General features: G+C 53.2%; 1 protein-coding gene across 17 annotated transcripts; it reads right to left on the bottom strand.

Annotated features, from left to right (window-relative positions):
* Nucleotides 1-231: 231 nt before the first annotated feature.
* Capn15 (calpain 15) lies at nucleotides 232-25,789 on the bottom strand. Of its 17 annotated transcripts, none has more exons than XM_042283752.2 (13): nucleotides 25,471-25,698; nucleotides 15,039-15,327; nucleotides 6,056-7,511; nucleotides 5,312-5,520; nucleotides 5,027-5,210; nucleotides 4,736-4,959; nucleotides 4,034-4,159; nucleotides 3,800-3,967; nucleotides 2,530-2,691; nucleotides 2,217-2,443; nucleotides 1,945-2,111; nucleotides 1,687-1,865; nucleotides 232-1,614 (listed from the first exon to the last, which is right to left on the bottom strand). In XM_042283752.2, exons 2-13 carry the CDS (start codon nucleotides 15,212-15,214, stop codon nucleotides 1,437-1,439), a joined length of 3,456 nt encoding a protein of 1,151 aa, XP_042139686.1. In that variant the 5' UTR covers nucleotides 15,215-15,327; nucleotides 25,471-25,698; the 3' UTR covers nucleotides 232-1,436. The 17 variants fall into 17 exon arrangements, 11 of the variants coding, with proteins under 11 accessions (XP_042139686.1, XP_006978893.2, XP_076434225.1 ...); XM_006978831.4 differs by having other exon boundaries at nucleotides 3,800-3,952; XM_076578110.1 differs by having other exon boundaries at nucleotides 232-1,610; nucleotides 3,800-3,952.
* Nucleotides 25,790-25,990: the final 201 nt, after the last annotated feature.

The following is a 25,990-nucleotide window of genomic DNA, read 5'->3' as shown; positions in this document are numbered from 1 at the left end:
AGACCCTAGGGTCTGCCTCCAGCCTGTTTCACCTGGTGGACACTCACTACTTCTGGAGGATCTGCCTGGCTCACAGCTCATCTGACCTCGGGCAAAAGCACGAACCGTCACCCCACAGTCCCCGGTACTCTTCTGACCCGATCTATCCAGGAGACCCCCACACTGGCCTTTGGAATAGCTTGTTTCTGTGTGTGTAGGGACAGGGAGGGTGACAAAAGACTGAAAGCTCCCTTACAAAACAAAACGCTTTTATTTGGTCCTTGGAGCCTGAGTGGAAACGGCCTATGGAGTCATCGAACAAGGAAGGGACTGATAGCTGATAAAATAGTCTCTGTGTTCGAAGAGCTGGTCCTATTTACAGGGTTAAAAATATTCACAGCTCAGAGTAAAAGGGGGCCCAGAGGGGAGGGGAGTGTTTCTTTAGGTATAAAAACCCTCGCAAGCCCCATGGAGGCAAGGATAGTGGGTGTGTGAGCTGCCCACTACCTAGGGGGCTGCAGGACAGTGGCAGCCAGGTGGGGGCCCAGGAAAAGACTCAGGCGTCCATGTGGCAGGTAAGGGCTCTGATTTTGACAAGCAGCTAGGGGAATGCTGGGCAGGTGGGCAGCTTGGCTCCCTCATCTAGGGAAGGGAGTAATCAGTCACACCTTACATGTGCCTGTAACGGGACTGGGGTGGGGTGTCCTTCTTGGTGGACAGACTGAGGCCATGGGACAGTGCCGATTGTGGCCAGGGAAGCTAAGGACAAAGCGCTTCTCCAGACAGCTGGGCTGGGTCTGGCTTCCGACCTGCCACCCCATCATGGCTTCGATCCTGGCAGGTGCTCCAGGAATTGCATAGTGTTGCAGGAGGGGCAGCTGTCCCCAAGCCCTGGCTGATGGCCATCAGGCATCTGCTTCCTGCAATGCGCTGCTCATGTGCCAGGGCTATCAGGACCCTGCTCATTAGGCAAGGAGTTGGGCTTGGGAACAAACCAAGGGGGGAAGCGGCAGATCGGAGCCCCCACAGAGGGTTACCCAGGTTCTCAAGGCAGGATCATGGCCTCTGAACCCCCAGATTTGGTTCTGTGAACACATATCTGGGATGCCTCTCTATAGCAAGTGACCCCATATTCACAGGGAAGGCCAGCCCCATTTCGGCCTTGGCCACCTGAAGCTGTCCCCAGGGCTCAGGACAGAAGTACTGGAATGAAACCCACCCGGCTCGAGGTATTCTGCATGGCAGCTGGGAGGCCTGGTGGGGACTGAGGGTACTTGGGGTGGAGGAGGAGGGGAGGGAGGCCCAGGGGAGGCTGCACCCTGTAGCCGGTGGCTCCCTGGGCAGGGTCCTGAGATTCCGGTTCAAGCATCCTCCATTGGGGGTCTCCCTCATAAAGTGCATGTAGGGGAGGGCAGGTGGGTGGATCTGCACATAGCCCCTGCCCTGGGGAACTGTAGTCATAGTGGCCGGGGTCCATGTAGACCGGCCACATCAGGTGTGAGTGGGGGGCTGTGGGTACCCCTAGAGGCTGTCCAGTCGCTGAGGAAGGCCTGGGCTGCCTTGCGATGTGCCAGGCGGTGGGTGATGGAGAATCCAGCATTGCCTTCCAGCTGGGACAAGATCACCAGGACCTGCCTGCAGGACAAGGCTGATGAGGACCAGTGGGAGACCAGGGCCTAGGGTAGGGAAAAAACAGCAGGTACCCACCTGTGCAGGGGTGGGACACTGTCCTGGGTACGCAGGCTGCCACGCGTGGACACCACGTTGAAGCTGTCGGTGCAATCACACTGCACGTGCAGGTAGGACTTGGGGTGCCGGTTCTCCACCACCACGATGAGCCCCGCCCAGCCATGAGTCAGGTAGTAGCAGGTCATGCCCTCTCGGCCCTGGGCACAGGCACAGGGTGGGTGGGCCAGGGCTGGTGGTTGCCCACCCGCGGCCCTCCCCCATCAGGACCCCACCCACCTCATGCCGCTCGCCCCGGCTCTCAGTGAGCAGGATGATGGCATCGGCCAGTGTGGTTGGCTGCGCCTCCACCGGCTCCACCATGACCAGCCTGGAGCTGTACACTGCGAGTACGTGGCCGGGTGGCTCGGGGGCACCTCGGGGGACCCCTGCTGAGGGGCTGGAGGCTGTGGGGGGTGTGGATAAGGGAGCCAGCAGCTTTCCCGTGGGTGGGCTTTGGGGCTCGGAGGGTGGGAAGGTGGGTGTGGGCCTCATCTGGCTGGGGCCCTTACCCTGGGCAGGGGGCCCTGGTGGAGCAGGGTTCCAGTGGTTGAAGGCACAGCACACCACAGCATACTCGCCAGGCTCCAGCATGACATCACAGTTCACAAACTTCTTAACAGCACGTTTGCTGTGGGCCAAGAGGCGGCCCAGGCTCAGGCGGCCACCAGTGCCAAAAGTGGCCCGGAATACCAGGATGCACAGATCCAGGAGGTGGCTGTCTACTGAATCCGAGCGCCTGAGGGCCAGAGACAATAGGCTGGGTGCTCATGTGGCCACAGCCATGAGCTTCTAGCTTGGTATCGTGCTCAACCTGTTGCCTACCTGCTGCCCTCCTGGAAGAGGGCAAACTCCAGTGAGGCACGCTCCAGCACCGTGAGTGCCGTCACACCCACTGGTCCACTGGCAGTGCTTGGGAAACTTCCCTGAACCCGCGCCTCCTGCCAATCTGAGTGTACCTTGCAGATGTCCACAGAGTCAAAGTACCTAGACAGTGAGCAGAAAGGGTGACTGAGCAGAGTGCAGCTCAATGCTCCAGCCCTGGGACGCAGTGCTCACACTACGGGCCTTTGTTGCTCAGCTTCCAGCATGCATGGCAGTCTCCCTGCCTCACTGCTCTCTCTTGGTTATCTCCTAGCACTCCCTCCCTGCCCTGGGAGCCCCTGGCATCTCTCCAGGAAAGGACTGATAAGCAGGAAGCCCTTCTCTAGGAGGGAACCCTGCTATGGTCCCCAGCTGGTGATGCTACTGCAATCAGGAGGAATTGACCTCATCGGCGGGTGAAGCCATGGATGAGTTCAAAGCTGAATGAACAGGCTATCAAGAGGTGGTACCTGGTTGGAGGAAGTAGGACACTGGAGGCCTGGTCTTTGAAGGACATATTTGGCCTCTTCCTGTCTGTCTCTGCTTCTTGAAGGCAATGAGGTAAGCACCTTTGCTCTGCCATACCCTTCTGCCTTACCAGATCGATTGCAATGGAGTCAGCTGATCATGTGCTGAAATCTTTGAAGCCATGAGCAAATTAAGTTTTGCTTTTGTTTTTGAGATGGGGTCTCATATAGCCTAGGCTGGCCTGGAACTCATTATGTACTTCAGGAATTTGGGGTCCTCCTGCCTCAGTTGCTGGAGCATTGGGATTACAGATATGCATGCTACCATACCTATTCACTCCTGCTTTTAAACTGTTCCTCTCCAGTATCTGTCACAGCGATGGTAAACTGACTGTTTCCTGAACACCATGGGGGTGCAGAATCTCACACACACACACACACAAGCCCTGCTTCTTATAGACCTAAATTCCACGGCCAGACCAAGAGCTGCCTTTAAGAGGCCTGCAGGAGCCGGGCGGTGGTGGCGCACGCCTTTAATCCCAGCACTCGGGAGGCAGAACCAGGCGGATCTCTGTGAGTTCGAGGCCAGCCTGGGCTACCAAGTGAGTTCCAGGAAAAGGCGCAAAGCTACACAGAGAAACCCTGTCTCGAAAAACCAAAAAAAAAAAAAAAGAGGCCTGCAGGAGCTGGGACATGGACAAGTTGCTTATCTAGACCAGCTCCCTGAGGATCTGGCCATGGGACAGGTGAGGGCATCCAGGTACCTGATAAAGTCACTATACTCCATCCAGAAAACACCCTCACTGCTGCCATGTGGCATGAGTTCGGCTCGCAGGTGCCCTGGCCAGTGTGGCCACTCATCCGACCAGCTGCCATTCCAGGAGAAACGGCCCCATGGGTTCCGGAGTCGTAGGAGCCTGTAGATAACAGGACTGAGAACCAAGACTATGTGCTTTGTGTTCACGCACTTGTCTACCCTCAGCCAATTGGACCCTTACCTGGAGCCCTGAACATCACGAACATCCAAGATGGAGTAGGCATGGCGGGGGCGCAGACCCAGGCTCTCATAAGCAGCATCATCTACCTTCATGTTACCTCCTCCGCAGGAGGCACCCATGAGGAACCTGTGTGGGCAGAGTGACCTTGGCTGATGGAATGGATAGGTAGCAGGGGAGATGGACCTTCTTGAATGTGGGGGTACAGTCTGGGACCCATGTGACATATGCTTTGATGAAATACTGGCCCACTATGGATGAGCTCAGAATGCCTGGGCTAGAACAAGCTGGTTTCTGAAGGCTTAGGCCTGAAATGGTTCAGCTGGAGGCAGGGATTTCGACATCCACTACCAGGTCTAGGGCTTCTGTAGGTCTCTGGGTCTAGACTCTTCTAGGCCTTGGGAAAGGGATGTCAAGATTCACAGTGCTGACCGTGGTGTGGCATGTCTCAGAACACCTCCTCCCACTCCTCAGGGTCCCTCTGTGGACTCTTGCCTTTTCCTAAGTGGGAAGTAATGAGATCTGGGCTCTTCCCAGGGTGGCTACCTAGAATGGAATGCCAGTTAGACTTCTTGGCGATGGCTAGCTGCACTAGAGCACCATGCTAGCTGCAGGCAGTCAGAGGGTACTGCTCCCCACCTCTCCCACAACTCTACCTCTTTTCTCCTCACAATGCCACAGGCCATGGCAGTGACTGTCTCTTACCCAGCCTCCTTAGAACTCAGCATTTTGGCCCAGATGAGGTCAGTGTCAACAGGTTCCTCTCGGGGGTTAGTGGAGCTGACCTGCAACGCCAGGCTCTCACAGGGGGCACCGGTGAGTGTGGCCAGGCCTTCAATGGCACGCCCTGCCTGGAGGGCGAAGTAGGAGCCGTGCAGCTTGGCCAGCGCTTTCTCAATGAGGGCCACCCATAGCTGCTTCCGCTGTGCCTGGGGGAGGGATCAGAGTCACGGGCTGCCCGGTTTCCCGGCCCTGCCTCCCACCTTGCCGTCCCACCTGTGAGAAGAGCAGAAAGCCAGCCTCATCGCAGGGCAGCATGTCGTCCACCAGCACTGTCGTCCACGTACCGTCCTTGCACAGCCGCACCTGGTAGGCACCCTCTGCGCATAGGCTACGTGTGACCATCACCCTTTCCACGAGGTCGGGACGTTCAGCCAGTACTGCCAACGCACTCAGGAACCTGGACGGAGCCAGACAACTTCACAACATGCCCAGAACTGGACCAGTAGCCGCCATCCTCCCCTGAGCCTGTCTGTCCCTGGCAGGAACCTGGAGCCTCACCAGCAGTTCCCCAGCAGCCCCTGTAGGATGTCAGAGGGCCTCAGGGTGTGGAAGACTGACCACGGGGTGCCGTGGTCCCTGAAGACAGAGCAGTTGATTTCGTGGGGCCGCAGCCACTGTTTCACTCGCTGCTGGACGCTGTCGCCCACTGGGAAGCCGACAGATGCAGGCCCGGGGGGGAAGCTGTCATCCACAAAGTTCACACTATTCTGCAGGGACCATGGCCGGACACTCAGGCTGGGCAGGGCAGCCGCAGGCCCAGAATGATTCCACTCTACCTTTTGGGGAAAAACCCCACCCTCCCAAGAGAGCTTTAGAAGGCTGGGGTGGGGCTCTTGCACATTATACCAAACTCGGTGCTAGGCAACTCTGAATGGATGATCCTGAGTGGTCATGGGGACAGATGGCCTCCCTGCCCATGACACTGCAGGCCAGAGTGAGCATGTTAGCCTGGGAGATGGCACAGCTCCAGCTGCTCTTTGAGCTGACCCAAGGGTTCAGGCACCCAGGGTTCAGGCTCTGCAGCTCATAGGGAACACCAGGTACCCCAGCCTTGAGCTGTCCCAGGGCATGCTGCCCTGTGTAGGACAGTCCCACTGTATCCTCATCTCTCGGTGGGTTTACACACGGGAGGTCTGGGATCCTCCTGGGCATGTGAGCTGAGGGAGTGTGACATCAATAGTGGAGGTAAATGTTAGTTACCTTGGGCCAAGCTAGCTCTCAGCCTCAGAAGAGGCTACTTACCTCTCTGCAGAAAGCCACTATGTTCTCCCAGAGTGCCTTGGCCTCGCCCTCGTCTGTCTGCCTCCGCTTCTCCACATGCATGCTCTCCCTGCGCCTCAGGGGTGTAGCCCCCCGGCACTGGGTCACTAGAAGCTGTGGTGTGTGGCAGGCTGCACAGTGCTTGGCCCGAGGCGCGTTGATCAGGGTGCAGGCAGGGCAGGCCCACTGGCCCAGGCCATCAGGCAAGAGACGGGCAGCCTTATGTGCTGAGGGAGCTCGTCCACAGCAGCCAACACAGGGGCCAGGCTTGTCGGCACCACAGTCGGGGCAGTGGGAAGGGGGTTCACTGTGCTCCTGGAAACCATGCAGCTTGGAGCCACCACACGCTGAACACCTGGAGGCTGCTGTGGGGTTCCTAAGTGTGCACCTGGCACATGACCAGGTGGTGAAGTCAGGGCTGGAGGGGCTGGCCGGTGTGTAGCGGACAGTGTCTCCAGCCAGGTCAATGACGTCACTGCACGACTCACAGCGGGCAGGGCTGCTCTCGGGGGCCTCCTCCTCCAGTACGCTCAGTCGCTTGCCCGACAGCAGCTCAGCGAGGCGGGAGGCCCCAGCTGCAGCTCTTCCAGGGCCCTGGGAGGGCCCTTTGGAGCTGGTGGAGGTCGAGGACTGAGCAGCCTCAGGCACAGGTGGCTGAAGCTGAGGGGGGACCTCCCGGCGGCTTCTGGGCACAGGGTTGTTCTGTAGGGTGGGTGAGAAGGGGCTGAAGGGTGGTACCCTGGGGGGCTCCTGATCAGTGGAGGTGGGACCCTGGCTGGTAGAAGGAGAATCAGCCTCAGCACCTTCCCCAGGGAGGAGAGGCTGGGATGGAGCAGGAACAACATGGAAGCCAGTAGGGGCCACAACCTCGGGAACCACCAGGGCCTCTGGGGGGATGCGAGGCAATGACAGTTTCCGGGGTCCCCCACAGGCAGAACAAGAGCTGGCCACTGGTGTGTTATGCAGTGTACAGCGCTGGCATGCCCAGCCACTGCCAGGCTCTGCCCCTTTCCCTTCGTCCTCCTGCTCCTTTTCTTCTTCTTCCTCAGTGTGCCCTCTGGCTGGCTCCATGGCCACTAGCCCTGCCGTCCGCACAGGGCCTGCTTCCTCCTTGCAGCTGCCCTTTGGTTCCACCAGGACGGTGGGTGGCTTGGGCAGGACCCCATTGATAATGGGCAGCAGAGGGGCTCCAGGAACAGGCTCTGGGGTAAAGCCACATACTTCACAAGCCTCTTTGCCTAAAAAGTTCCGGAATGTACAGCGTGCACAGGGCCATTTCTGCTCCTCTACGCTGAGCCGCAGGATCTGGTCAAGATCTGGCTTGTGCCTGGGGGCCTCACAGATGGAGCACTGGCGTTGGCCGGCAGGGTTCAGGAAGGTGCAGCGCGCACAGGACCACTCCCCAACTGTGGCCATAGACCCAGGAGAATGTGTGTGGCTGCAAGGGAAGAACCTGATTAGTGTGGCTCCTTTGAGGCCTCAAGTCACAATGTTCCATGGGCAACAGGACACCACTTTCCCATGGAAGGTGACTGGGACTGGGAGATGCCTGCCTGGCTGCAGAGCCAGCAATGTGGAAAGTGTGGCCAACTTGGGGTGAGCAATGTTCTGTTCTAGAACATGTTCAGGAGGGATAGGGGTGGTGTGGCCATCAGTCAAGAACAATGTAAGCCTTTGCCCAGTATGCATCCTCAGCTTTGCAGCTCCGCCCATCCAGTCCCAGTTCAGGGCAGAATCAGAGCCTGAACCCGGGCATTCAGGCCTGTTCCCTAGGGCTTGGCACACTCCACACCTGGGCTTGTAGCAGGGTGGCAGTGCATACTGGAAGGATGTATGGATCCTTCTTGGAAAGGCTACCTGAGCACAGTGAGGACATAAAGCAAACACAGGGGGAGCCTGGACAGAGGCTGAGGTTATGAGGCTTGCACCTTGCATTATCCCCAAAACTTGACATTCTTCTGGGCTTTGGGACAAATGCACAGAGTACATGGAGTGCAGTCTGTGCTTGTGTGGAGGCAGGTTTCCTGTGCTCCTGGCCTGACTGCCTGCTCCCAGGACGGTTCCCTCAGGAGGCTGGAAAGGGTGCTGGGCTCCATGACAGGGCCGAGCTGCAAATAACCTTCACAATACCCATCGTTTGAACTGACCAGAGCTGCTCTGCCTCTAGGAAAATCAATTGCTTTTTACAATGAAGCACAAAGCTTATGCTTCTAACCTTTGGTTCAAGAAGAAGGAAAACATTCTTCTTCAGAAAAAAAAAAAAATTCTTCCCTCCAAAATACGACTTGCCTAGGGGCCCAGAGTTGGTTCTGATTCCACCTTCCCGTGTAGGAGGGACAGGCAGAGAAGTGCTTAGGCTCGGCTCAGAGCCTGGAGAGCACCAGACCCCTCTCCTGAACTCCTTTACCTGGTGAGGGCTCATGGTTAAGGACAGAACACAGTGTGTGCCAGCAGAGAGGATGCCCCTTGACACCCCCCTCATATGAGAACACTACTGTCTCCACCTGCACATCTACTTCATAGCAAAAGCAGGATGGGTATCCCAGAGAGTTTGACAGGTCCCTTCCCAGGAATCTCCTGAGGGAAGTCAATCCTCATGAAATGTCCTAGGGGACTCTCGGGGCATTCTCTGATTCAGCCCTAGGCCACTGACCGTACAGGCTGAGGAAGGTTGTGATGGTTAATTAATGTTTACTGTCAACTCGGCTGGATTTGGAATCACACAGAAGACACATTTGGCAGTGTCTTTGAGGGTGTTTCCTGAGAGGTTTAACCGAAGACGGAAGACCCACTCTGTAGTCCAGGCAGGCCTCAAACTTACAGAGACTCCCCTACCTCTTCCGAGTGCTGGGATTAACAGCATGTCCCACCACGCCTAGCCCAGAAGACTCACTCTGAAGGTGAGCACCACCATCCCATAGACTGGGATCTCAGATTAAACAAGAAGGGGAGAAGGAGGGCCTGAGTTTGACATCTGGAGACCCACATGGGGGAAGGAAAGAACCAACTCTCATAAAGTGTCCTCTAGCCTCCACAGGTGAGTCATGGCATGCATGCATGTGCACACACACAACATAAATTAGTATTTAAAAAAGAAAAAAAAGGAGAAAGCATGAGCTTCTTTACTGCAGACAACACAACCAGCTGCCTCATGCTCCCATGGCCATGCTTTCCTTGAATAAGAGACTGTATACCTTCTATGATGGTTTGAATGAAAATGGCCCCATAGGCTTACATATCTGAATACCTAGTCACATTTTCTGCAAGGCCTTCAGAAGGCACGGTGCTGTGACTGTCAATTCCAAGATGCAATGAACACCCGCGATAGTGGGGAAGCCAGGACACGGATGTCTGCTGAGGAGAGCTGCAGGAACAGAGTGGAGCTGGCTGAAGAGAGAGGCTGTGTGTGTGCTGTGGATGGCGGGAGGCTCACAATAAGCTACAGGTGCAGGACAGAGTGTGGAATTTGGGGTTTGGTCTTCCTTGGCCCTGTTTTACTCTGCTATGCCCCACTTCCTCTCCTTTGGATTGTGAGGTATGCTTACTCTATGCCACTGTCTGTTGGAATTATATAAACTTTATAGTTAAGAGGCTGACTTGAATGTTGGCATGAGCCAGGTGTGGTAGCTCATACCTATAATCCTGGCACTCAGAAGGCAGAGGCAGGCAGGTCACTCTGGTCTCTCTGAGATGCCCTGACTTCCCCCAGCAAACCTCCTCCCTTCACAATGGAATATGGACCACAGAACCGTAAGCTAAAGAGTCTTTCTTCCCTCACAGTAGGTCTGTCAGGTGCTCTGTCCTAGCAAGAAGAAAAATAACTAGGGAAGAAGTCCAGGTGCTCATTCATCTCAGGGAACAGCCGGGGTGGCCGGGGTCTGGCTTTGGCCCAGCTGAACCTGGAACCTGGCCATTGACTGGGATGAGAGGTAGATAGGGGAACCACACGGGAAACTCTTAGCCAAATCAGAAGACTCCATCTGTAGTATAGGACAGCTCAAAAAAAAAAAAAAAAAAAAAAAAAAAAAAAAAAAAAAAAAAAAACAAAGAACAAAGTCTAAAGATCAAACTTGTTCCTAGGAAATAGGACAAACTGGCCAGAGGCCAAGCTTGGGTCTTCTGTAACCAGAAAATCTGCCAAGACCAAGGAGTCTTAGGGCAACTCTGGTCATCTGTGAGCTATGAACCTCACAGGACCCCTACCCTTCAGCATCCTTAGTTCACTTGATTAATGCCATAGTCCATGGCCAGTCCTATACTGCAAGGCCTGGGAAGGGACCCATGGCTAAAGACCTGAAGTCCATAGGCAAGGCCAGACCACCTCCAAAGTCTGCAGCAAAAGCCTGCGTAGAGCTGAAGACCCAATAAAATCTGCATACAGACTTTGGCAAACCCTGAGGAACTCTCCACACAAGGGCTGGAGTGTTGCTAGGTGGCGGAGTGCTTGCCTAGCATGTGTGAGGTACTGGGCTTGACTCCTAGATCCAGAAGTAAAAAGAAATTGAAAAGGGTTTTTGTACTTGATTTTCTAGAATTCTCAACACAAACACTCCTAAATCACGGCACATGAGCTCACAGAAGTAATTCCAACTCTTCAAGACAGGCTCACAACAGAGAGCAAACTGAGTCAACTGCCAGAAGTCTACTCAGAATACTTGCTTTGTTCTCAGCTTCCTGGGCATCGCAACACTCAGATCTCATGCAAAGGGAGGTGACAGGCTGCAACAGTTTACCTGAGTAACCAGGGAGTGAGCACCCAGAGGACTTAGAAGTTGCTACATCCTGCTGTGGTCATGGCATGAGTCTTTCTCCTCTTAGGAAGAACCAATAAAGCTACCCACCTGAGGAAGCACTGGGAAGCTACTCATTAGCCACTAAAAGATGGATGCCCCTGACCAACAGAGCAGCTCCATGCCTTACCCTTGCCAGGCTCTTAGCCCTAATTTGTGCTCAGGGTAGACTGTCTTGAGGGCCTGTATAAGGGTGAGGGTAGTGTCTCCCTTCCTAGGCTATTCTCCTAGGCTGACCACAGTTTGGCCTACTCAGTTTTTCTGGATGGGTGTGTCCTCCTTGTCTCTGTCCCTGGGCAGCCAACGCCTGAATCAACTGTCTACTGATTAACCAGCCAGGTGAGGCTGGACATAGCAGGGTTCCTATACTGGGCTCTCAAGTGGGTGGAGGAGGGGGAGAAGGTGCACCTTGACCTGGGCTCAGCTATGTGAGCTGCCTTTTTATCCACACAATGGGTGTTACCAAAAAGGAGAGTAGTAGCTATGCTGGGGGGGGGGGGCAGTCCTGAAAGGTGAGGGGCTGCTATGGCTGCTAATTTCTGCCCCATGCTTCTCCCTGCCCACCTAGCACCCTGCAAGAGCTGGGGAAAAGGCTGCTGTTTCCCATGCTTGTGCTGTGTTACTTCTGTGTGAGTACACACACATGTGGGGAAGGAGTCCCAAAGGGTGGCCACAGAGTAGTAGTGTCTCTTCCTGCCTTCCTACCATCCATCTAGCCCAGCAACCCTCTGATGTCCATCCTCTCTCTAGTTTGGATATGTATGGCTTCTTCCAGATCATTAACACTGTTGATTTCTGATTCAACCTGGATGCCCATGGGAACTAGTACATATTGGGGACACCTATTTAGGGTAAGGGCCTGGCAGGAGGATGGAGTAATATGGAGTAAAGACACATCCTCAAGTCTTGGGTCTCTCTCCTTTTTTTTTTTTTTTTTTTTTTTTGGTTTTTCGAGACAGGGCTTCTCTGTGTAGCTTTGGAGCCTGTCCTGGAATTCATTCTGTAGACCAGGTTGGCCTCAAACTCACAGATATCCTCCTGCCTCTGCCTCCTAAGTGCTGGGATTAAAGGCATGCGCCACCACTGCCTGACCACTCTCCTCTTAATCCCACCTCCTTGCTTTATCTCAGATGTCCAGCCAAACAGTTCTAGATGTCTTTAATTTTTTTTCCCTCACATAGCCCAAGCTATACTTGAACTCCCGATCCTCTTGTTTCCACCCCTAGAATGCTGGAATTACAAGTATGCACCATCATGCCTGGCCATAGTTCTGGATTTAAAAATCTTGTGATTTATTTATTTAATTTGAGCCAGGGTCTCTCTTTGTAGCCCTAGCTATCCTAGAACTCACTATGTAGACCAAGCTGGCTTCAAACTTACAGAGATCCACCTGCCTCAAAAAATCTTGTGCTTTAAATATATATATTTGTACACACATATTTAATTTCATGCATATGTGTTTGTGCCTGAGTGTATGTATATGTACCATGGACATGCTGGAACCCCTAGAGATCCCCAGGAACAGAGTTTCAGATGGCTATGAGCCACAATGTGAACTGAACCCAGGTCCTCTGGAAGAGTGGTAAGTGCATTAACCACTGTGCCAACTCTATAGCCCCTTAAATCTTGTGCTTTTACATTTGTTTTTTGAAAAAGGGTCTCACTCAGTAGCCCTGGATGGCCTGGAACTCACTATGTGGCCCAAGTTGCCTTAAATGCTCAGCAATCTTACTTTGCCTCTTGCCTCAGCTTGCCAAATTCTGCAGCTATAGGTGTGATACACAATGCTGAGTAACCCCTCTTGCCCCCCTAAAAACCTCACTTAAAAATTAAACAACAATGAACCTTGAACTTTCATTTACACACACGAACTTAGTGAAAGTGTGTAAATGTAAAAGCAGGAGGGCCATCCACCCATGTGACATGTACATGGTGACATTCTCTGCTGGAGCACTGCTTACTGACACAAGACTGAGAAAACAAGTCCAACATATAGCCTCAGCACACAAAGCCACAGTGCAGGCCTAGCAATTCTACTCTTAACATTTTTTCCTCAGGAGATACATACATACATATATACACACACACATATATGAAAACATGAGATGTTCAACACCATCAGCCATCAGAAAAATGCAAATTAAATCAAGTAAAGCTCCACTGCACACCCTGCAGGATGGTTAGACTCAAAGACAGATGAGAGCAAGCATTAGCGAAGTCAGGGGCCACCAAAACCCTGTCAACACTGTTAGTGGGAATGTGAGAGGGCCAACCCCCAGACAGCAGTGTTCCTCAGAATGGTGTATAAGCTTACCCAACACAGCAGCTCCAGGTCAGGGATATACCCAAAACAACTAAACAGATGCCCACATAAAAACCTTTAGCACGAATGTTTATAAGCAGCATCATAAAAGCTAAGTGGAAATAACATACTATTCATGAGCAGACAAGCCAAGGGTAGCTTATTCTTACAATAAAATACCACTGAAGCCTGTAAAGGAAGGAGGTCCATGCTGCAATGTGGATGAACCTTAAGGACAGGATGCTGAGTGAAAGAAGCAGCCAGTCAGACACCCAAGTCACATGTGAAATCTCTAGAAAAGGTAAACCTACAAACAGGAAGCAGGTCAGTGGCTACCTGGGGATGGAGTGACTGCAAACAGGATCTCTTTCAGATGCAAACTAACTCATAAGGCTGTTGGGACAAAGCTATGAACTGGTTGAAAATGACCTGAACATACATTGATAACAGGTGAATTTGATGGTGTGTGGAGTTTTATGTCAACCTGATACAAGCTGGAGTCATTTTGGAAGAGGGATCCTCAATTGAGAAAATACCCCCACTATTTGGCCTGTGGGCAAGCCTGTGGTACATTTTCATGATTGATGATAAGTGTAGGCAGTGCCACCCTTGGCCTGGTGGCCCTGGATCCTATAAGGCAAGCTGAGCAAGCCAAGAGGAGCAACCCAGCAAGCAGCTCTTCTCTATGGCTTCTGCATCAGTTCCTGCCTCCAGGTTTCTGCCCTGAGTTCCTTCAGTGATGGACTGTGCTGTGAACTGTAAGCTGAAACAAACTCTTCTCTCCCCAGTTGATTTTGGCCAATGGTGTTTTATCACAGCAATAGAAAAACTAAGTCAGCATATAAGTCACATTCCAATAAAATGGCCTAAAGGAGTTAAAACTTGCATTGAGGCATTGCCTGGAGCATCTTGCAATACTAAGGTGAAGGGGCACTGTCATGCCTTCATGCACACGAGAAACAGTGCTTCAAGATCCCTCCATAGTTCTACTTGTCCTGTCTCTCTAGACCTTGAGTTCCCAGTGCCTGAGTCTCCCAGTGACTAGAGTGACTACTAAATAGATACATTTGGACTCAGTGCCACCTTCCAGCAGCTCCAAAAGGTCACTTGTCTGCCATCTCAGATCTTGGTGTTAAAGGCACCTCAGAAGGCAGTCTCTTGTCTGCGTTCTATGCCCAGCTAACTTCCTATGCCCGGCAGATGGGTAAGTGAGCTGGTTTGTAGAAGTCACAGCCAAGTACTTCTCTGAGTAAAGAAAAGATCAGTGTTACCTGGGTTCTCTAGAAGAGATCTACTAGGTCTGCATCCTCTCTGAGGTGGAGTCCTGGATATTTAGGGGGTGCCAGAAACCCTTCCAAAAGGAATTAATGACATGCATGCCTTAGAAAAGACTTGCAGATAAAGGAAGGCCCCTGTGGTTCCTCAGAGCCGGATGGCATCCCTAGAGGCTGCCATACTGGAGCACAGGTACCATAGGTTGGGAAGGGAAGCAGTGTTCAATTCTGACAACCCTGTGAAGCAAGCCAGCACTCTTAATGCATGCTAGCTAGCTACAAGGGCTGAAGTCATCAGCCTCCCAGGCAGGGGGTATCCAGACAGCCTTCACAGGAATTCAGCAGGCCCTGGGCAAGCACTGTTCAACCGTGGGCCATAGTAGAACCTCAGGCAAAGGAAAGTCCCAGGCCTGCCAGCCAGGAGCAGCAATAACCCCAGATCGGATGAGCTCCTGCACCTTCAGGGGAAATGAGCTGCCAGAGAGCACTGATAAACAGAAAGCCGTGTCCTGAGCAAGCATCTGTGCCAAGCAGGGACACACTGAAAAAGCGGTCTCCTGCTTAAGACCCCTCAGGGTTGCCCCTCCCCACCTTCTTACCTTCGGGCCCGGGGACGTGGGTGCTGTCTGGTGACCAGAGCACTTCCCCAGACAGTCTCCCCAGGGCCGCTCCTACACCAGCCAGCTGCTGCTGGGGGTCCGGGGTAGGATGGCCCCCCAGGGAAGCCGTGGTCTGACTCCGTCTCGGCAGCCAGGGAGGAGGCAGAGCTCCCCATGGCCCCCCTGACAGTGGCCACGTAGAGAGCCGGGCCTGGTCACCTCTGGCCGGTGGCACGCGAACGGAAGCATGGAGAGAGGAGAGGGCCCACACCGGAGAAAGGGCAGCCGGCTGGTCAGTGAGACAACAACAACAATGAACAGAATAAAAAGAGAAAAGAAACAGTGTGATTCACACAGATGAAACTCTAGGCCCTGGGTGAGTTTCCCAGCATGCCAAGTGGTCTAGGGTACACAAGGTGAAAGTGAGGTTCAGGGACCTAGGCATGACTTTAAAGTACTCAGCACATCCCACAGACAAGCCCCACAAGAGAATATAGGCCAGAGGCCAGAGGCCAGCAGCAAATGGAGCTGCAACTCCCTGACTTGTGGTATATTAGGGTTTCAGGTTATCATCCTAATCTGAAAACCCATCGTCCCCCTCAAACTTGTCTCCAGTCCTCAGGGGGCCTTTATTTCCCAGTTAGGAGGACAGGCTTGCCTTATTACAGAAGAAACTGTCAAGGAGACATTTAGCCCACAGGGAGGGAAAAAGTGAAGGAGCAAAGGGCAGAGCGGGATGCTACTTGAAGATCTAAGAGGTCAGGACCAAACTGTGCCTTTAGAAGGGCAGCAGCTGACTGTGTAAACACACACTTACCAGGCAAATGCCAGGGAACCTAAGAAACTGTTCATGCCCGAGCAAGAGAGCAGACCGCTTGTGCTGCAGGGAGAGCCATTTGACACCTGCTGGCTAAGGGCGGGGTGTGTGTGTGTGTGTGTGTGTGTGTGTGTGTGTGTGTGTAGCAAAACCAAACAAATCTGAGTGTGGTCTTTGGGACAGGGAGGACTTGGCAGTGGGGAGATAACACACACAGGGAAACTGGATGTGCATGGGTCCCTCTTTGGACTCTAGGTTAAGGTGTGTAGCTACGCTGCCCTCTGACTGGGTACAGCACCAACCTGTCCTGGTTTCGGCAGTTCCTACCCCTGGGTTTCCTATCCCCCACTGACCGCACTTTCTGTGACTTCTGAGTAAGCCTCTGTAACACTGACTCTGGTATTGGGGTGTAGATGAGGGGAGACTGATATAATGAGCTGAGAGACACACCTACAAAGTACTGCAGGTTCAAGGGACAGCCCCACATGACAGGTAACAGCCTGTGTAGTACCTTTGAGAGTCAGCACTTGACACCTGAGGGGACCACCAGAATCAAGCCCAAACCCTCTCCAACACACCCAGGCATTGGGCCAGGTAGTTCTGCAACCTCTCACCAAGAGATCTCAATCAGAACTAGCTGATTCTCCCACGAAGCAGCATTTCCCAACTACCTTCTGAGTTAGCCTGTGAGAGGCTGCTTTGCCAAGGGACTGGCCCTATTGGCTTGGTGACCGTGTGAGACTTGAAAGCTTTTAATTCATACTTTGAAATGGCTAGAAAATAAAACAAGCCAGGTGGTGATGGCGCACACCTTTAATCCCAGCACTTGGGAGGCACAGGCAGGTGAATCTGTGAATTCAAGGCCAGCCTGGTCTACAGAGTTAGTTTTAAACCAAAAAAGAAAAGAAAGAAAGAAAACAAAAGGAAAAGGGTAGGAGAAACAAAATTTACGTGAATTAAAACTAAAACCTCTCTCTCTCTCTCTTTCTCTCTCTCTCTCTCTCTCTCTCTCTCTCTCTCTCTCTCTCTCTCTCTCTCACACACACACACACACACACACACACACACACACACTCACACTCCTTTTTCTGGAGGCAGGGTCTCACTATGTAGCCCAGATTGGGTTTAAACTTAGGCTCCTCCTGCCTCTGCCTACCAAGTGCTGTGATCATAAGTGTTAGCTACAATGTTGGCTTGAAATTCACACTTCAGTGTCAACCAATGGTTTTGCTAAACAAGGCTGTGCTTATTTATTTATACGCTGTCTGTGGCTTCTCTCAGAGCTCATAAAGCACGAGATGCCGCAAGTGCTCCCCGACTGTTCCTTCAGCGATTCTCCTGCCTCAGCTTCCTGAGTACAATTACAGGCATGACCATGGCACTTGGCCTTAATCAAGAGCTTTAGTTTGTTTTCTAGCTCAATATAGACATGCCACTTCATGGGACTCAGTAGCCTCATGTGCTGGTGGCTTTGTATGGGGCATCAGTTAACTGATGGTGGCAGGATTTTGTTCAGGGGCCCAGCAACACATGCTCCTACCCATCAGTCCCAAATTATAATGGTCACCCAGTATACCTGCCTCTCCTGTGCTTGTGTCCGTGCCAGAACAACCCCCAAACCTACAAGCCCTGGCAACATGAGAGCCCCCCGTGAGGAGTGTACCCCAGCATTTCTGGTGCTCCTCTCTCATATTCAAACCCTGAGCAGGGAGGGAGGAAGAGTGCTGGAGGCTGAGCTCAGCAGAGATGCCCATGGGCAGAAACTGCTTACAACAGGGTCTTGAGGTGATGTAATGCCAACACTGGGCCTTGCCACGGTCACTGTGAAGCAGGCACTATACTCCTGGGCTGTCTATCTGCCTCCAGGAGGATTACCTGTTCCTCCAGAAAATACTAGAGTCCTGCATGGGCTTGAGTGCTGTCTGCCTCACAGTTCCTATAATCCCTACCTACCCCTCTTGCCATCCTGTCCTGAGCCTATCCTCCTCCTGCCTCGGTGCTTGCTCACTAGGGATGCCTTCCTTGAGCATAGTATCTCTTGGGAGGGTGGAGACAGCACATTCTTCTTTTCCTAAGTGTGCAGAACAAAGAAGAAAGGCAGGCGGAAGAGCAACACTCTCCATGCTACTGTTAGGGAAGAGAGTCTCTTGGTGTGCTGAGAAGCCCCTGTCTTGACTAAGGGCCCCTGAAAGATGCTGGCACAGTCTTAGTACTCCCCTAACCCCCAACACACACACCAGGGAGCAGTTGGCTACCAGTTCTTTGTTGGCCTAGGTGGCCCTCTAACCTCAAGAAGCTGGTATTAGTATGTCTCTGCTTGTTTTGAGACAGGATCTCATGTATCCCAGGCTAGCCTAAACCACTATGTAGCCAAGGATGTTCTTCCACCCTGATCCTCCTGCCACTGTCTCCCAAGTGTAGGATTATAAGCACGTGTCACGTCTCTTGAAACCCACCTTCCCTCTGCTGGCCTTTCAGGCACAACTGTAGGCCCCAGCACCTTCTGTAGCCTTGGTGGTTGGTAACTCCACGTGTATGGTAGGCAGCTGTGTAAAAGGTTCTACAGGCTTTCCTTCTGGGTTCTGACAACTGCACTCAGGGACCACTGGAAGGGTAGAAAGGGAATCCAGCAGCAGCCCTAGCTAGAGAGGGCTGGCTGTTTCTCTGGCTTGGCCAACACTCTATAGAAGTAATTATCACACCCACAGCACTTGGCCAAGGACACTGGGACCTTCTTTGAATGAAGGAGGCTGGCCCCTCCCAGGTCTCCCCATCTAGGCCAGAGCACTCCAGTATAATTAGCATGTGGTAATAGGCAGGGACACGGAAGAATGCCAACACAGGTGGGTCCAGTCTTTGCTCACATTCTGGTTGCCTAGGCTGTACTGCAAAGAGAACAGGAAGGAGAGGGCTTCATAAGAACACAGCACAGCCCCCAGCTGGACACAGCAGACCTGAGCCATCCCACGGGCTGTCCTCTCATACAGGGCTCGTTGGTGGACAGGACCCTCCCCACTCCCGAGAGCACTTCCTTGCTCCTCCTGTGGCTCCAGTTTGTATGCTCAGCAAACACCCTTTGACCTCCACTGCAAGTCAGGCTTTTAGGAGGCTGGACCCAGCAAACAGTGATTCTCAGAGACCCTACCACTGACACTGTCTCACTGCTACATGACTTACGTGTAGCCACATCAGCCTCCAACGAGAGGCAGAAGGGGCAGGGGTACTAAGGACCACAAGACTTAAGAGATAGGTTCGCCCATCCTCTTAGTCCTGGGGCTTACTTATGCCTTTCCCACTCCAAGACCTACCAGCCAGTTCCTCCCTTATTTGCATTTGGGAACTGTTCTACTTTTAAATGGGACAGTGGCCTAGATCTGGCCTCAAGGAAGCAAGGGATGCCATTGCTCTGAAAGACAAAGTATTAATTATCAGGATGTATTAGCATGTCCCCAGCCTTGGTGTAAGATGGTCTCTGCATATGTTGAGGGCAGCTGGAGAATAGCCCCCAGGACAAGCATGAGAAGACAGGATGACATGGACTCTGCAGAGAGCCACACAAGGGGGTACTCTCAGTCAGGAGGCCAAGTCCTCTCTGTTGTCCCCAGCTTCACCTTCAGCTCTAAGGGCCCTCTGAGAGAAGGTGTTGGTCATGACAGCCCACCTGGAAGTAGGACAGGCCCCTCATTCTTCCTCACGGGTGCTCAGGGCTGGAGGCTGGGTGGGGACCATCATGGTCCTCACAAGCCATGAAACCTAAGGGCTGTAAACCCATGTGAGGGTCCCCTGGTATAGCCTGTCTTTTTGCCCCACACACCACAGCCAAGTCAGTACTTCCTGCCCAGAGTTTCCAAGGATTTGTGGGATGCCTCATCCCCAGAAGGACAATCTGGGGATATCAACCAAGTCAAGGCCAGGGAAACCTACTGTACCTTGTGTTTCTAGAGCTCTTGGTATAGGAAGTGCAATGTCTCCCTGTATCCCCATTTGGGAGTACCCTAAGCACAGTGCCCAACCCCAGGGAACAAGAGCAGATGGGGTTTCCACACCAACTGATAGAGAACCTACCACACAAGCCCTTCCTCTTGAAAAGTTTACGAAGGGACATCCTCTGCCACTGTAACTTCAGTAACCCCAATATTCCTCCTCTCTTGAGACAGGGGATGGCAAGAGAAAGCAGCAGTCCTAGCCCCACCTGGCACCAATAGTTACCCACCATACCTTAGCACTGTACCCACCAGGGCAGGAAGCAGCCAGTCCAGATCTGAAGCCAAGAACAAGCCACTGTTGAGATGCAACGCTGTCCAACAGACAGCTGATACCAAGGCCAGCCCTAAGGAAGTGACCTGGGGACAGGAAGTGAATCCTCCCTCCAAGAAACTAGGCTAGGATCTACCCCAGGGGAGGACTCAACCCTGTGAGAACTGGCTGAACAGCATTCCCTGAAGATAGGCGGAGTGCCTCCCAAGAAATAGACCACCCTCAGCTCTTTGAGCCTCTTTTTGGCCAAGATACCCTATAGTGCAATAACCCCATGTGGGTGTCATTGGCAGGCCATAGTGGAGACATCTCAGGTGGTACATCCAGGAGAGTATGAGGCCCAAGTGACAGGACCAAGCCCCACTAGCATAGCTTTTCCAAAAACAGTTTCTGCAAAGCCAGAGAACCCAGCTGGCAGAGCAGGGCAGCAAGGCTGGTCACCAGAGAGCACTGGCCCAGAGAAAGGGGTTCCTCCCTCCCACCCAAGCACCTCAACTCTGCTGACCCGTCCACCAAGCCAACCAACAAGCCACAGCACTTGATAACTAGCTCACCTGAGGCCACAGATGACAAGATGCCAATGTGCCCACACCGGGGTTGCTGCCTTGGGAAAGGGCCTCTGAAGAGGCTACCACTGCAGTACTCACCAAGACAGCATGCTCCTCCTATCAGGGTTTGGACTCTGGCCCAGGAATGCCAAATGCAGGCTTTGGGATTATCTGCATGGGCCAAAGTCCTGCAACCGAGTCTTGACTGGCCATATGGCTCAGGCTCTGCCCTCGTCTACAGTGCTACGGCTAGAGCCTCTTGGAGAACTTCATTACTGCCCCACCTGAGCATATGCTACTCAGGGACTCCTTCCCTTTAAAAGTGTGTCTGTTCGACAGCCAGAGACCACAGGGGACAACACGGTTTGCTGGCTCTTCACTGCCACTGTCACAGGAAGCGACCTGTTCCATGGCAAACGAGCCTGTGGCTAATTCTACACTGTAGGACAACAGAAGGGGTTATTCAAGATCCTGCCTTGATGTTCCTCACGTTGGCTCTGCCCTTGGGCAGAGTTCATCTCCAGGGCCACGGATCAGTAGTAGTTGGCAAGGAAGCCTAGGCTGTCCAGGTACTGCCAGGGAACTGTGCCCAGGTTGGGGCAGGGCTCAAGGGAACAGCAGGGTGTCCCCAAGATTCCCTGGACTCAGGTCCTGGCACTACTCCGTCATTCCAATTGCCAATGGGTAACCACTGTTCAAGCTGCAAAGCTCTGCTTTTTTTCAGCTCCTGCTTACTATGGCAGATGCTGCCATGCCAGGCAGGATACTCATGGGTCCTCACCCTGCACTTCCTTTCCAGGCCACTGCCTTCTCCTAGGAACAACACTGGAGACAGTGGCCATCACCCTCTACCTGCACACAAGAGGAAAGGTGCAAGCTGAACTCATCAAGTGAACCAGATGTTCCACTGAAAATGACAAACTCCACCTAAGGGCCAAGTGCAGGATAAAAGCCTTAGGAAGAAGGGTGCCGTCCTACACCCTCCCTCCTAAATGGGAGATGAAGCCAGAACACATTACAAAGTAGTTCTCAACCTTGGTTCTAGATTCCCCCCGCTCCCCCATTTTTGCCAAGTACTTCCTGTTCTCCAGCTCACATGCAGAAGTAAAAAACTGAGGCTGGAGTGAGGTATAGTTGTGCACACCTTTATCCCAGCACTTGGGAAGGAGGCAGAGGCAGGTGAATCTCTGAGTTCAAGGTCGGCCTGGTCTACAGAGTGAGTCCAGAACAGCCAGGGCCACACGGAGAAATCCTGCCCTGGCAAACACATACACACAAGTGCTCACACAAATTCAAGGTTGGGCCTCACAACAGCAGTGGGGCCTCCAGCTGTAGACCTATTCAGAACAAATGAGACACACTAATCCTGTTGAGGTGAACTATAGCAGTTCTTGAGGCTGGGATTCTGCATCTGGCCTCTGAGGCAAGGATAGTCTGAGGCATCTACATGCTGGCCCAGATGCCTCCGGGACAGGGAAATGGTCACTGAACATCCTTCTGTGTCTCTGGAGCTGCACATTATCTTTTTCAAAATGGTATTGCCAGGAAAACAAAAGATTTCAGTTTTAGTTCACAAGTTCAGTGTTGTTTAATGTGGAATACAATTTTAAGAGAAAAGATAGAAGGTAGCCTGGTGTCCTTGCCATGGAAAAAACAAGAATCATAGCACACTCAGGCTCACTGCTGGATTAGGAGTGAGGAGGCCATAGCACGTCTCTCAGCACTTCCTTTCTTACTATGCTCTGGCCTTTCCACATCTGCAGAAGACAGGGGCTCCAGAAAGCTGTAGAACTCATTGATTTTTCCATCAAATGGTGTATGGTCAGCAAGATCAAGAAAGGGACAGAAAGCCAGTTAGTTCTTTAAATCCAAAGGGCAACTTTGTAAGAACCATGGAGGAGGGCATGGGAGCACCCTCTACAGCAGGGAGTACTCTGCTGCCTTCCCACCCTGACTATTAGCTGCAGGCATGGCTGCACCTTGACATTTTCAAACAGCAACTATCGATATGTTTCCCCAAAGCTCTCTCGAAGCCCATCCTCCAGCTTAGCCACCAGGGAAGTGGGGAGGGCAGCATCAGGGAAGCTGAGACACGGGATATGCAGCAGGAGAGCCATGACTATGCATTTGTCAGCACAAGAGAGTTGAGGCCAGTGCAGAGACTTGAGCAAGCCTGCCCCGGTGCCGGGTGAATCCTTACAGAGGGGCTACATCACTGGTTCCCACATGGAGCTTGTGTAGAAGAGTACAAAGAATAGTCAGGCTATCCAGCATCTTATGATGACTCACCTGAGGGCCCCACACTATCACTCCTGTATATCCACACTGTGGTCGAGTATTCCTGTCCTCCTATAACCCCACCCCCGAAAACTGTTTGCCTAGTAGGACGAGCCTGGGAGGCAACATGTTGCCCACATTAAGATGCTCTTTGGTCCACTGGTCACGAGTTTTCCACACAGCCATGCTATGATCCACAAAGTGACAATCGTGCGGCTAAGCTGGTTTCCCAGCACAGCCTCAACCCACAGCTTCCTCTGCCTCCTTTCAGTGACACGTATGCAAGGGTCCTAGGCTGGTAAGTTCACTTCTAAGACTGAGAAACAAGATGAGGCCAGGGGCTTGTTTCCATAGCGATCACATGCTGCCCTTTCGGATCAGAAGATCTCTTCAACTTTAGAAGTCAACTGACCCAACGCTACCAATGGTCAGCAGCCAACTGAGGATGCTCATTGGCTACCTGCTCAGTGTAGGGCTGGACTGAGTTGGGTACCAGGACCTGCCAAGAAATAACACACATGACTTGAGCTGGGGAGACTCAAGAAGCTGGGTTGTCCCCAGTAGAGCCCTGGGGATAAGCCACAATGATATCAGAGGTATAGGGGTCAAGTGGCTCCAGACAGCCAAGACATACTGGGGATGTGGAAAGGCCAAATGGCAGAGACTGCATCCAGCCCGAGGAATCAGGAGACTAGTTAGAGCTTCTGGAACCAGGAGCACATGCATTTCAGGATGCTCTTTGCTTGTCAGGTGACATAGCCAGTATGAAGTGGGGACCAGAGGATAGGGCAGTCAAGAGATGCACAGTCAGGAAAAAGAACAATCCACACCTCTGGGGAGGGGGAGGGGTGGGGACAGGAAGTGTCCCTTTTCTAGGCTTAAGCACAGAGCCTTAAGACCATAGTTGTGTTTCTCTCATTTAGCCTCCCATGCCAAGCAGTGTACAAACCAGGACAAAATAATGTGACAAGTCACCAGTGATCTTGGGTTTCTGTATATGTGTTTCCTTTTTTTTCCATTTAATTTTCCCCTCTCAGCCCCAGCAATTGGCTAGTACAGTGAGGGGCAGCTGACATTAAAGACCACAGGGCTGGACAAAGGACCACTCTACCTTCCTCGGGCTCTTAACTGATCAGCTCATCAACAGCATATACAGTGAGGGTTTTTAGGCCACCAAAAAGGCTCTTCTTCTCTCAAAGGTCACCAATGAGAATGTGGAAGCAGATTCTGATTCGGAGATTTAGAACTCCACCTACCCCTCCCCTGACAACTGCTGTCCTACAGCCTCAGTTTCCTCATCTGTAAAATGGGGCTTACCTGTTTTGCCCTGAGGCCTGGATAATGTCAAGAGGGGCCAGGAAGGCTTGGGAGTAGGCAAAGCCTGATAGTCAGAACTAGGGCAAAGCCCAGATCCAAGGATGGAGGGCAAAGTAACCCATTTCTCCTGGAGGACAAGCTGAGGCTCTACACAGATGTGCAACTGCTCCTCCTGCTCTAAGACACCATGGCCAGTTCCTCGAGGACACTGACCTGTCTGCCATTCAAACAGTTTCAGGGATCCTCAGATGTTGGAAAAGAAATGATCACATCTCTCTAGAGCAGAAGGACCTCAAAGGAAGCAGGATCAGCTACCTCATGGAAACAAGGTTGCCGTTCAGCTAGACACAATTGTCCTATCCTACAGAACTGTGGTCCTGAGGGCATTCTGACAGCCAGACTCTGGAGAACGTCGGAGGCAAGCTACACATCTGTGACTTCCAGTTCTCCAGCCTGGGACAGGGGAAACTGCCACTGGAGGAGCAGAACTCACAGTTCCTTACTGAGTGGAGGTTCTTCCTGATGCATGCATTGCTCAACTGCAGGGCCGACCCCAAACACCACGAAGATTCTCAGGTTCTGGGCCTGGGTGCTTAGAGCCCTGAAGCTCAGGAAGGGATCCTGTTATAGTCTAGGTGATTCACGGTTCTGTTACCAGTGTCTAGTAACCAACTACAGGCACTCCAGGGACCCTGAGAGCCAGCGCAGCAAGGGCCATCTGGCCACACAACAGGGTTCTAGGATCAGGCCCAGAAGGACCCCCTTTTCGGACAACAAAAAGAAAATCCCGCAGCTGTCAAGGGGCCACTCTGTAACTTTCCCGGCCTACTGACAGGCCCACAAAAGCAGAAGGAAGTGTGGGATGGGGGGCACACAGGACGCCCTACGCGCTACTCCCGCTGCCGCCCCAGGTAGCTGCAGGTTTCTGCAGACGGTGCCCCCACTACGTACACCTTCTTAGAGTGTGGGCCAACGCTTAGTCCGGGACAAGAGGGCACTCAAGGACAGGCAGGCACCGAGGGTCGCCTGCGTCTGAGGTTCCTGGGCTGGCCTGGAGTGACCCACACGACCAGCCTCCCCCCCCCCCCCCCCCCTCCAGCTCGCCACAAGCCAGGCTGCTGCTCCCAAGGCAAACACGGAACATCCGGGCTGATGCCCCGAGGCCGAGCTCTAAGAGCCCTAGGCCGGCTGGCCCGCCGCCTACCCTGGAACTCACCTTAGCGAGCCAGCGGCGCCTCCTCAGCGCTCGCGGTCGGGCTGGGCGGGCGCGGCCCTGGTGCCGGCCCTCAGTCGGTTGACCCACAACTTCTACCTGAGGGCAGTAAGGGCCCCTCCGCGCCAGCCGCGATACTCCGCCGGCTTAGCGCGTTTTCGGCCCCCAAGCTCCAGTCCCGGCCCGGCAACCTTACGCCGCCTCCGTAGAGCCCGCCGTCCCGCCCGGCCCACCCGGTACGCCTTACGCCTCCTCCGTAGCGTGGCGCCCAGCCGGGGCCCGCGGCTACAGCGCGTCAGGGGCGCACGCGGCACTGGGAATCGCGCCGGGACTACGGTTCCCACAGGGTAGAGCGACGTCGTTCGAGGCACGCCGGGAGTTGTAGTCCACGGACCGCCCTGTCCCTGCCCTCTTCCCCTGGTATCTCCCTCTCGCAACGCGGAAGGAGCCGCTCAGTCCACCGATTCAGGTGCTACCCTCATGCCAGCGTAACGAGGTGCGTTGGATCCGGGGAGATAATGGA

Source organism: Peromyscus maniculatus, chromosome 8 (genome assembly GCF_049852395.1).
Source record: "Peromyscus maniculatus bairdii isolate BWxNUB_F1_BW_parent chromosome 8, HU_Pman_BW_mat_3.1, whole genome shotgun sequence".
NCBI lineage: Eukaryota > Metazoa > Chordata > Mammalia > Rodentia > Cricetidae > Peromyscus > Peromyscus maniculatus.
This window is presented reverse-complemented; position numbering and strand designations above follow the sequence as displayed.